The sequence below is a fragment of the Desmodus rotundus genome, chromosome 10 (assembly GCF_022682495.2).
Source record: "Desmodus rotundus isolate HL8 chromosome 10, HLdesRot8A.1, whole genome shotgun sequence".
NCBI classification, from domain to species: Eukaryota; Metazoa; Chordata; class Mammalia; order Chiroptera; family Phyllostomidae; genus Desmodus; species Desmodus rotundus.
Window position 1 is genome coordinate 85,250,984 of NC_071396.1, and position 12,421 is coordinate 85,263,404.

At 39.9% G+C, this 12,421-nt stretch overlaps 1 protein-coding gene across 17 annotated transcripts in view; it reads left to right on the forward strand.

The window, feature by feature from the left end:
* DTNA (dystrobrevin alpha) overlaps positions 1-12,421 on the forward strand; it is a 348,472-nt gene that overhangs the window by 216,281 nt on the left and 119,770 nt on the right. For all 17 annotated transcript variants that reach the window (XM_053913096.1, XM_053913090.1, XM_045187823.3 and 14 more), the window contains one exon: positions 11,748-11,815. In XM_053913096.1, the coding sequence (XP_053769071.1) occupies positions 11,749-11,815 (67 nt within the window). In that variant the 5' untranslated portion in view covers position 11,748. The remainder of the gene's footprint in view (positions 1-11,747; positions 11,816-12,421) is intronic.

Genomic DNA, 12,421 nt, shown 5'->3' on the forward strand with positions numbered 1-12,421 from the left:
TTAAGTTAGACCATATTAATTAAGCAGTAAGAGCTAATTAAATGTATCGATATAGGTGGGATCAGAGTGTAGTCTGGTTCATTTTAATCAGGAAGCCCCTGAGATCAAAAGTGTGTGTGTAATAGTACTGTTTTGCCCAAAGATTCCAGCACTAACCCTCTAGAGTGTAGTTGATGTTCTCACCCCCTCTATGAGCCATCCAGATGTGTTCAGGAATTGCTGAGGGAGAAAGTACTCAAACTTGGGTTTGTTTTATGATGTCGTTTAGCAGATGCTCCATAATGTTGTTCAGTGTACATGGCAGCAGGATGAAGAAGCTAAACACCTGTCTGTCAGACTGACCTAGGGTTAAATTTCAGCTCTAAAACCTCTTAAGTCTCACTTTCCTCATCGGTAAAATGGGGATAATAATACCGCCAGATCTGAGGATTAAATAAGCTCGTGAAAATTAGGAATTAGCATAGCAGCTCTCAATAAGTGAATAAATTATGCTTAGGAGCTAATGAGTCTAAGGAGCAATGGGCTGGCAGTGCAGCATGATGGCTACATACACAGCCTCTAGAGAGACTTCTGAACTGCTTTTGTGGCTGCCAGCCAAGTGATCTTGTGAACATTTCTTACCGCTTCTCCGCTGTATTAGTTTCCTGTTGCTGCAACCACAAATTTAGTGGCTTAAAACAACACAAGTGTTGTGTACCTTACAGTTCTGGAGGTCCAGAAGTCCCAAATAGGTCTGATTGTGCTAAAATCAGGGTGTCATCAGGGTTGCTTTCCTTCTGGAAGTTCTAGAGGAGAATCTATTTCCTTGCCTTTTCCAACTTCTAGAGGCCATCGGCATTCATTGGTTTGTTGCTCTTCCTCCATATTCAAAGTCTCTCTCTTTCCCTTATAAGGACTGTTATAATTACATTGAGCCCACCCAGAAAATCAGGGTTATCTCTGCACCTCAAGATCCTTAACTTACTCACATCAGCAAAGTCCCTTTTGCCATGTGGAAACCAGATTTACAAATTCTGAGGGTTGTGATGTGGGCATCCTTGGTGTCCATTGTCCTGTCTACTTCATCAGCCTTATGACCTATGTCAGAGTTAGGGTAAGAAATAAATAGGATATTTTCTGCAAAATGCCTAGTTCAGAGCCCACTCACACATGGTAAGCACTTAATTAATATTAACTATTATTATTGTTATTATCATTGAATGAGTCTCTTAGTCCCTTCCTGCTACATTACCCAGGCATTTGTGCCTCTGCCTCAGCAGGGTGATTCACAGGGCCTGCATGATTCAAGACTAAAAAAAAGGAGTGTTCCTACCACCTATTCTTCCCCAGTCAAATTCTTGGCAGCCACCAACTTAGAGCCATGGCTCGATCAAGAAACAGAGATTACTTCTGGTTGTTCCTTAATTTCAGACAAAATTCCCTTCAGTCGAAGGGACATAATTGAAAGCCTTATAATTCGTAGAAAACAGATCCAGGGGCAAGAAATAAGGGCTGCCTCTGTTTCTTCTCTTTCTGCTCTGTACTCTTGTCAACCCTAGTCCCAGGGAAAGGACCATGGTGTGCAAATGCTATTGTTTGCTGCGGGGACCTCGCAGCCATTACTTTTGGCTGCTCATACACTCTGCCTGTTTCTTTTCCATGTGGCCTATTTAATTTTGGCATGTGCATTCATTAACTCCATACTCTTGGCTGTGCTTTCATTGAACAGCAATCATCAGAATCCCTACAATGTCATTGCTGTTTTCTAAGATATTTTATATTACATTAGCCTGAGATATTCTCCATAGAGAGAGTGTGTGGGGGGAAAGGAAAAATTATCATGATATTAATTAACATTTAACTTAATATTAGTGAGTTGATTTCTATTCTGCTTTTTATTGACACATTAAACTAGATTGAAAAATGGTTAAATTTAGATATCCTTAAGTCCTCGTTTTCAATGAGAACAAAATAATTCCTTCTACAATCTAGAATTCTAGAGATTTACCCTTTAAAAGTATTTGTTCTCTCCCAAAGAAATTATCTGAAAGAATTAATAGGGAAGAAAGGGATGTTTTTCTTTTAATTTAGTAAACATATCCTATGATCTTTTTATACTCTTCAGGGACTGTACTTGGACCCCTTTGTTCGTCTTACACTTTGTTATTGGTTCTGAATGCACAAATACATTGTAACAGCATACTGATAGCTTCCCACCTACCTTAGCCTTCTTCCACCACTTGCCCTCTCATATGCCTTCTCTCAAAGGACAGTTTGCTTGTGTGGCCCCTGGAGCATGTCATCCAAACCTGACCTCCCCAGGAAGCACTCAAGGGCCATGATTATTTCCTTCTCCCTGTCAATCGCGAGTGCCATGTCCTCACTGTGTGTCCCTTACCAGGTAGTTTTTTAAAAGCAACTAAATTAATTACACTAAGGGGAAGTCTCTGCTGCTCTCAGGGAAATTTGCATCTTTAAACATAAAATTAATTTCATCTAGCTTTATTGACGTATAATTTGATGGTTTTGATGGTTTGAGTCATATTCCCTAGGAAACATAGTAATGAAGACAATGAATAAAGGAATTGAGTTTAGGAAGGAAAATGAAAGGCAAGGAAGTAAGTCTGGATTAAAGGAAGAGGGAATAAAATAGAAAGACGAGAGGTGGAAGAAAATGAAGGAGTGAATGCAGAAGATATAGACACTTTATGACTTGCAGGTTTCTTTCCTTAGCAAAATTGTGGCATTGCATAACTCATTAACTCCATCCTGCCTAGCTCCCCTCGGCATCTCGTAATGCACATCTGAAATTATGCTTTAGCCCAATTCAGTGTGTGTGTGTGTGTGTGTGTGTGTTGGCAATGTCCTATCATCGCTGTCCTTAGGAAAAGAAGAGCCATTCCCACGAGTCTTCATGCAATGCCACTTTGGTCTTTCTTAAGAGGCCCTTGAGCAATTCATCTCCCTGAAGCTCAGTTTCCATATGGGTAAAATGGGAGTAAGACAGCACTATGGCATTCTTATAAGAACACAATGAAAAAGATTCTGCTTGGAACATAGTAAGCATTTTTGTAAAACAGTAATTATTTCAAATAGTGGCAATTATCCTTACTATTATTGAGTTGGCCAAAAATTTCGTTTGTTTTTTTCTGTAAGACGGCTCTAGTAGCACTTACTCATCTTTGATTTTATTTGAAACAATTTTGTTAGATTGTATTGCGACAGCTGTCATATCAGTGCACAGTTAAAAAAAAACATCAAAATTGGTGAATTTTGGGGTAACCACTTTAATACTGAAGATGGAAGAAAATATGCAACGTTTTTGTAATATTATGGTTTATTATTTCAAGAAAGGTAAAAATGGAACTGAAATTGCACAAAAAAAGTCTGTGCAGCATATGGAGAAGGTGCAGTGACTGATCAAACATGGTTTGAAAAGTTTCATGCTGGAGATTTCTCACTGAATGATGCTCCACGGTTGGGTAGACTAGTTGAATTTGATAGTGATCAAATCGAGACATTAATTGAGGACAATCAACATTATACCATGCTGAAGATGGCCAATGTACTCATAATATCCACATCAATAAAGTTATTGGTGAAAATGAAAAATACATCTTTTATTTTACAGAAAAAAACCATACAGACTTTTTGGCCAACCCAATATTATTTGTTCTCCCAGGAAAAATGAGATTTTCTTGTCCTAATGCAGAAAACAGCATACTTACCTTCCTCTCCCTTTTCCACCTCTCCAAACTCAGCACTCCCCAAACCTAAAAATAAAAAATGTATATAAAAATAGGAAAGTATGCAAGCCTCCCTGGCCTACATCTGACTCTCAGTGCTCTGTCCTGAGCTTCTATTCTCGTTCCTTTCCCAACCCTCCTCACAGAGACCACACTCCTAGAAGCTGAGAGAACAGTGAGCCCGTAGAAGAAGTTGTGCCGCTAATAATTTAAAGCACATGGGATTTTCCATACGAGAGCTGCTGCCTGACCCATGAACATTGAGTTGTCTGTGCAGGCACTCCGGTTTGTACCACGTGAGGAGCCCATCACTGCCTTCTCTCATCACCGTTGCTCCACCTTGACATCTGTCCTGTTGTCTTGGCTTAAGGAGGCCACCACCAGCCTTCTTAACCTCTCCCCTGGGCAGTTGCTCTGTAGCTGCGTCTGTTGGAACCGGCTGCTCCCTTTTGCTAAAAGTTGGTGCTACCTATAAAATAAAACTACCTGTGATTCCCACCAAATCCTGGCCTTTTTCCCCTAAACCAGCCCATGCAAGGAACTGTAATTCCTTTACTTGTGTATCCATGGACATGAACAATTGAGTGGAGTGAAGGTCTATATCTTTAATCATGAAAAGGGTCTAAACCTTAAAAGACATTGTGGACTAGACAGCATCGCACTGCTTATCCAGCCAACCCATTCTGTCTTGTCACAGCCTTTCACTGAAAAGCTAAATTTCACTCAGTCACTTGAAAAAAATTGAAATTACAATCTGTGAAGTTTTCTAAAATATTTTACTTTTATAAGTATCCATGTATGTATAATATAGTCTCACTGTAATGAGGTAGTGAGGCTCAAAAATTTGATTACAAAATTTGGGGCTGTCTTATTGCAAGATTAGTGAAAAAGTCTTCTCGTGACAGAGGGGAGGGGACTTCTCATTTATTTGTTTTCATTGATTAGATATGTAGGAAGAAGAAACAGACCTATGTTTACAAACAATAACATCTTACACCAAATGGAAAGTTTCAAACGACTGAAAGATGGTCATTTCCTAACACTCTCCTCCCAAAGTTTAAGACCTGGCCAGTCCCAGCAGGAGGACAGGGGAGGCCCTCGACCCAGTGTTAAGGTCAGGCGTAGTTCCACCACGGCCACGTGGGCCTATCCACATAACATTACTGCTCTTGAGAAATACAGATGCATATGTACACATACACACTCGCATGCAAAAACATGCATCGCCCCAAAGGCACATCATATTGGATTAAACATGGTTATCTAAAAAAGTCTGAGGTCCCAATGCAGTTCTGGAGGCAGCACTACAGACCACCCCCACTTATGGCGCTCTTCCCTAGGGACATGTGAGGTCCTTTTGATCAAGCTCTTAGGCAGAGTTCCCCAGTCCATCAGAGGCATTCTTACAACTTTGAAGCTCACATGACAGAATTCGAATTTTGATCATCTTCCTTCTAAAGGGTTTCTTTTTACCCATGCCAAGCTGCTCTCAGCCTCCCCTTGCAATCTTTAATCCCTTACTAATAGGAAGGGGAGGTGAGGGCAATACCAGCTGCTCTTGAGCGGGAGTCCTAGCCTTGGACCAAGGCAAATGAAATCAGATGAAACCAAACAAAACCAAATGTCCTTGAGCGTCCTGAACACTCTTACCTCAGAACAGCAGGTTCCTTCCTGACTAGAAATTACCACTGAGAGCAGTTCTTTCCGGAGTAAAAATGGTTTTCTCATTTTCAATGGAATCTTCTGTTTTTTAGAAGTTCTCCTCATTCGCGGCCCATATCAATGTATGTGTATGTTTATGTATATTTACATTCCCCAAAGAATTCATTACTTCTCCCTTGGCTCAAAGTGTATTTTACAGTGTGTCTTATGAGTTAGAGAAAGATGCAGGGGTTTGGCACAAATAACGCCCCTTTTTTATTACAAAATCATAAGCATGTAATTCCGTAATATAACAATATCACACTCAAGCACACCATATGACATGTTAGGTGAAATGTTCAAATTAAAACTAAATTATTACACCCATATTATTACCTGACCAGCCACACTCAAGCAGGCGTTAGTTCTGCTGGACCCTGTATTACAAAGCAACATAAGAATTCCCACATAATGTTCTGCAATTAAGTTCATGGTGAAACTCAACTAGTATCATACTTCTAGCTCAAACCTGGCTGTGTATCAGGAGCACCTATGGTGCTTTTTAAAAGCACAAATGCTTCGCTGCAACCTCAAGTTCAGTGCCTCCACATCTTTGCATGGTTGATCCGGTCTCCAGGCTGGTGTGATGGGCAGCCACAGCTGACAGCTACTGTGGCAGGTACTCTTCAGGGAAGATCAAATCCCGAACACATCTAGCTGGCACACTACAATAGTGTGCCCCTGCCCTTTGTCCCCCAAAACAAAACCCAAATTCCAAGAGCAGAGGATGACATTCAAGGTAAAAGGCAAAGTCAGAAATCCATTCTAGCCATGTATTTTAGTAACAGCATTTTCCTCCTTCCAGGGGCTCATCCCAATAAAGGACTAGACAGTAAAAGCAAATGCAGTTCTATTTCGCCTCAGGAAAGAGCTCTGAATACTTTTTTTATTATTTAGGACTAGACGGTAAATCTGTGAAAGTCATATCAGAAGCCTCTTTCATTAACAGAAATGGAAACAGGCATTTATATGCCACCAATAAATCAATTAAAGGAGGATTGGAGCTTGAAACAGCTTTCATTGCAGTTATTAACTTTGGAGAGTGTGCAGTGTCGGTGATTGCTGAACGCAGCATCTTCTTGTTACCCACCTGGAGCAAAACGGAGGAAAATAAAGCATAGGAACAGTCCCATCATGCTAAACACGAAGCCTGCAAGTCTTAAATGAAGTGTTTGCTAAGGTGCAGCGGAAGCAAAACAGAACCAGACATTTCTAAAAACATTGTTGGCTTTTGTGGGTTACAAGTGTGAGAGTGTGAATCAGTGTGTGAATTGGTGTGTCTACATGTGTCTGAGATTACACAAATCCAGAGCCTGGGAATTATTTTAATCACCATGATTATTTCCAGTATAACAATGTTTTAAAATAGGAGAATTTCATTAAGAAGGAGAGGAGTTTCTCAGAGAAATTTGAGAAAGCTTTGGACCCTTCCATTCTCCTTTTTGCCTGTGAATCACCAACATCTATCAACTTCTTTATAGTTTACCAGCTTCAGAAATCTTAATTTGTATTAAAAAGTGGCATCTGGAATAAGATAATTGGTGATTAGAATCCATATGAATCTAGGAATTTAAAAATTAAAAGCAAACATAAATGCCTTGCCTTGCCAGAAAACACTGTTTGGGGCAGCCAGTCCGCCTACCTGAGGCTTCAGTTCTTCAGCTCTAAGTTGAGAATTACATCTCCCCTATCTTTTCACAGGGTTATAGGGAAAATCACTTTATAATCTTTGGAAATGTATACAAATGTAAGATCCATTAGGATAAGCTTCTACCTTTTAAATGTCTTCTTTGTCGTGGGTAAGAGAAACGTATATTGTGGGTGATGCTGGATTTGAGGTGTGAAGGAAGTTTCTTCAGGATGTAATATTTCAATTACAAATGTGAATTTATTCTTACTGTTCCAAAATACAATTCATTTTTTTTCTAACAATCGATGCGCTACATTTAGATTTATTCTTTATATCTTGCTGGTTCCCACACTGCTCTACTCTGTTACTTCATTCCTCCCCCATATATAAGGGCAAAGAGTTGGAACTCTCCCTATCCCGTTTACAGCCCTGTTTTAATGACCAGGCTGGAACAACGGTAACTTAGTGAACACACCTCCCACTAACTCGTTAGTGCCATGAGGGCCGCAGATTGGTTCCCATTATGTGTGAAATGCTATGGGCAAGCGAAAAGCTCAGGTTCTCTCTGCTCTTCTCCGTGTGACCTGCCAATCACCACAAGCTATGAGTGTGTCCTAAATCTACCTCAAATCAATCCTTTAGCATAAAACAGAATATTTTTGGTCCTCAATCATGCATGGAAGTATCCAACTAACTGGACTCTTCCCTTAATCATGTGCTCCCACCCCCTACCATCCTGCCCACCCAGTCTCGCCTTCACTCGCCATGCTGGAGCCATCTCGACAAAATCTGAAGCCGAACACATCAACTCCCTACTTAAACCTTGGATGGCAGCCTGTCTCCCAGAGGAAAGCCTGTCCTGTCCAGATATGACAACTGAGGCTGTCCACGTCTGACGCCTGTTCACCTCCCCAACGTCTCTGTGCACGCTCGTGCTCACCAATGCTGAGCTATCCCCAATCCCCAAGTGCACCTTATACACTTCTTTAAATTCCATGTTTTTTGATGACTCCCTCTCACTATAATTGCCCTGCATTTATTCTTTTCTATCTGGAAAAGTCCTATTCATCCTTTAAAACTGTTCCAGAGTCACCCTTTCTTCGATGCCTCCTCTATCTAGCAGTACATGTCTAGAAATAAACTTCATCATCTACCAGTACGTGCTTTCATTATTGTACATATTACACTATATTAAAACTATGTGCTAAAATAATTTGGTTCCTCTTCTAGACTATGAGTTTCTTAAGGGAAAGGATCATGTCTTATTAATCTTGGGATCTCGAGAAACTAGCAGAGTGTCTGGCAAATTATAGCTACCTTACAAATACTTCTTCAGGAAATGAGTGGACAGAGTCTCTTAAGGGAAAACAACACGCACCCTATATTATTCATAGGGCTGAGCTCTAGTAAACATCTGATCATCACTTATTTACTCCTGTTGGTTCTTTTTTGCCCTTTTGACATTTATGTAAACTTCTGGTCAATTCTAAGGTTGTAAGCATCTCATCTACATGAAGGAGCAACAGAAACTAACCAATTAGGCCTGTTGGTGAGCCACGCAGCTTGTGATGTCATAGTATCACAGATGGGTTATTTTCCCCTTCATCTCCTCCATATGACGTCGGACAGCTACAGTTACACAGAAACTCATAAAAAGCCAAGCTTGACAATTTCAGAAGCAAAATTGCTCTGTAAAAGCCCTCCCTTCTTCCCCTACTGAAAGTGTTGCTCTTCCCTTTTCCTAAAGCCACGGGAATGTGGTCAGGCATTATGTGTCTCGAGTGAAAACGGAACTGAGGTGCCCACAGTGGTGCTCCTCGCCTGTTGAGATTCGTGAGCTTACTTTGCCCATGAGTCCTGCTATCGAATCAGTGTAACCTGGAAACTAGCATGCCCCTCCTTTTCCACTACTGTGACTGTCATCAACAGATAATAAATGAGTATTCTCAATTTTACCTAACCGTGATGCCCCCCAAGTGATGCTGGGGGTAAAATGAGAAGTATGTAATTTTTCCTTTTGTATTCGTAATTGTATTCCATGCTTTCTGTTATTTCACACCACTGAGTTTTTCCTTCTTTTCCTCATACAGTAGACATCTTACTTAGAAGTGAGAATTAATACCTGTTGTGTAGCTAATGATGGTTCTTCTATGCGTTAATTAGCCAAAAACTGGTGATGAATAGACTGAAAGATGACGTCAATGTAGTTTGCACTTATTTCAACTTCTGTTTCATAAGACAAGGTTTTGCTTTAAAATATATGGCCCTAGATTATAAAAAATATAAATTAGCTTCTCTCACATTTCAAGTAATTAATTTCTGAAACTAGTACAGATTGAATCTCACTCTTCTATGAGTCAGTTTTTGAAAATATAATTGAAAGTCCATTTCACAGAAAGCAAACTTAGCTCTTATTTTTCTTTCCACTCTCTTTCTGTTTTATTTCTTTTTTTTTTAACTAAATATACATAACATTTGTTGATTGGATTTTGCTGGGCACTGTGAAGAATTTAGAACTCTTGAAATTGCTGCTCTCAAAAACCTTAAAGAGAAACACACAAAAAGTTAACTAGGAAAAGAGATGTAACAATCGGTGCTGACTGAGTAGCGCAGACTGAAGCCCTGGGAGTTCAGAAGCCTGTCTTTACCTCCCTGACATTTTCAGTCAGAGCTTTCCAACCTGCCATCCTTTGTGATCTATTTTTAATGTTTTTTTTTTATCTCGTTCCAATATATAGACAGATGGAGGAACATATCATTGGTTCTCTCCCCTGCCTGTTTTTTTGACTCTACTTCTGATCCTCTTGAAATAAAAATTGGGAGCTATATCCAGATTATTTTGTGACTGTCACATTCTTATCTGCCCTCTTCCTCTGGAGTAAAAAAGATAGTTATGTGAATCAGGAAGGCCGTGTTTTTCTCCCGATCTCTCGATATCAACCATACCTGCATAATTAAAAACTTATAAAAAGGAAGTATTTGATCATGTTCAGCAGTGAATCGTTACCAAAGCTTCATTAATAACTCTGCTCCTTTCCAGTTATTGTTTAACCTGACCCTGGTTATGTTACCCCCATTGTGAATGGGTTCACACTTTTCTTAACTCTGTAACCCAAGGCTGATCCTGCCCTTCTTTCATTCCCTGACAATAGGCAAATGATCCTTGAATCAGAAGGAACTGGTGAGGCTGTTTGACTGATCACACTGGTTTTTACCACCAGTTTTTTCTTTTACTCTCGATTGAGTCATTCTGTACAGAGCACTCTAACCTCTTGATCTGTCTTCTGCAAGTAGTTCTGCTCAATTTATCCCCAGGTAATCAACCTCTCTCAATTTCATATACCTTTCTTTCCACTTCTGCACCTACAGTTACCTCATTGCACTTTTATGCTTTTGTAGCTGCTCCTCGAGAGTGTAAGCACCTGGAGGGAGGGAGCTGTGACTAGATGCCTGTTTTATGCCCAGAGCTTCGCTTGGTGTCAGGAGTACAGAAGGGACTCAGGAAAGATTTGTTAAGCTCAGCATTGAGAGAAAGGCATAGCCAGCTATTGGAGGCTCAGAGGAAAGGCACCAAACCCAGCCAATCATAGGGAATTAGGGGGGATTTCAGAGGAAGATACCCCTAAATTGAGACCTGAAGGCTAACTGTAAGTTAGCTAAGCATAGGGAGTGGGCAATCCAGGCCCCCCAAAAAAATGGCGTGGACAAAGAACCGTACTGGGAAAGGGCAGGCTCCAGGGAAGGGCAGGCGAAAAAGATCAGCTGTGCCTTATATCCGCTATGCCCAAGAACCAAAACATAATGGGACAAATCTAAATGTGTGCACATATGTGTATATATGAAACTTTAGTTTTTAAAAGTTTAATTAGGTATCATAAGAAATCGACTCCATCAACCTGTAAAACCTTTAACACTTAGCCCAAGCCCTCTGTCAGACCAAGCAACGTTTCCATTAACTTTCTCATTACTTCCTTTTTCCTCAAGTGAAATTTTTTTTGTATTTTTTATTCTCATTTTAACTGTTGATACTTTTAAGATAGTTCCACTGCAGACAGTATTTTTATTTGAGTGGGGAGTTGTCAACCTAACCCCCGTGCATTAAATTATGTATAGAAAAACTGTTGCGTGTTCCAAACACTCAACTTGGAAGTGAACATTTAGAAAATAACCTGCTTCTAAAGTGATGTTTTGGGTGCACAGGGGACAATTTGCAGCAGAATGCGCTTGGAGGCGTACCGGTCTCAGAGTGCAAACGTCTGTCCCTTTCGCTTCACTAAGGTCGTGAGACTTTCAAGCTCATCATTTGTTAAATGGGATGCATTATGTCTGCTTTATGTTCTTCGTAGGAGCTCTCAAAATTAAAAAAGAATCTATACATGTAAAAATGAATCACCTAACAGACTCTGAATGGTTGTGTTCTGTTATAACACGAGGTGATCTGCTACTGTGAATATTTTTGTTTTAGAAAGTAAAACATGTATCCCCCCTCAACCAACTCCAACAACATTATATATAGGGAAAATTATGTACGGCAATTTAAGTTAATAAAAGTAAAACTGTATTTTTGAAATAGTGCTAAATAGCTTATCTCCGTGCTTACGGCATAGCTGCCGCAACTGTGTTGACATAGATGTGACTGTTTGCCTCGTCAGCGGGAGGGTGACCTACAATGTACCCATTTTGTCTCACAGAATGATTGAAGACAGTGGGAAAAGAGGAAATACTATGGCAGAAAGAAGACAGCTGTTTGCAGAGATGAGTAAGTATGGAACTTTTCAGGAAGACCCCACAGTGTCCACTGAATACACGTGAAGTCCTATGACATGTGTAATTATGTTAAAATCCTAAATTTCTTGCATAAAGTGTAAACTTGGGCATTTTTGCCTCCTATAAAGTAAATTAGTGAAGCATTGTAATTTATTACTACACTGTATATTTTACATGAAAAAAATTTCCATGGACCTAAATATGTGTATATATATATGTACACACACACACACACACAAACAACTTTATAAACACTATTTAGTGTTGGAATTGATACAGTCCACTAAACTTTAAAGTCTATGTCCATCTCTCTACACTGTCTCAGTGTCCAGCATACTGTAGACACTGATAGTATTTGTGAGATGAATTCTTGAATGTCTTACCTACAAAACGATATCACATGTTTATATGGGAAAGAGGAGTCAGGCACGATTGCCAGGCCAAACTACAAGCTGTCATGTAGACTTCGTGCAGAGGGGAAGAATCTGTGTTGCAAACCAGTTGCTAAAAAATTAAACAAAACAAAAGAAGGTAAACAAAAGTTAAAAAGATCTCAGAGGTCCCTTGCTATTGAAGGAAACCAAACCAAGACTGACTC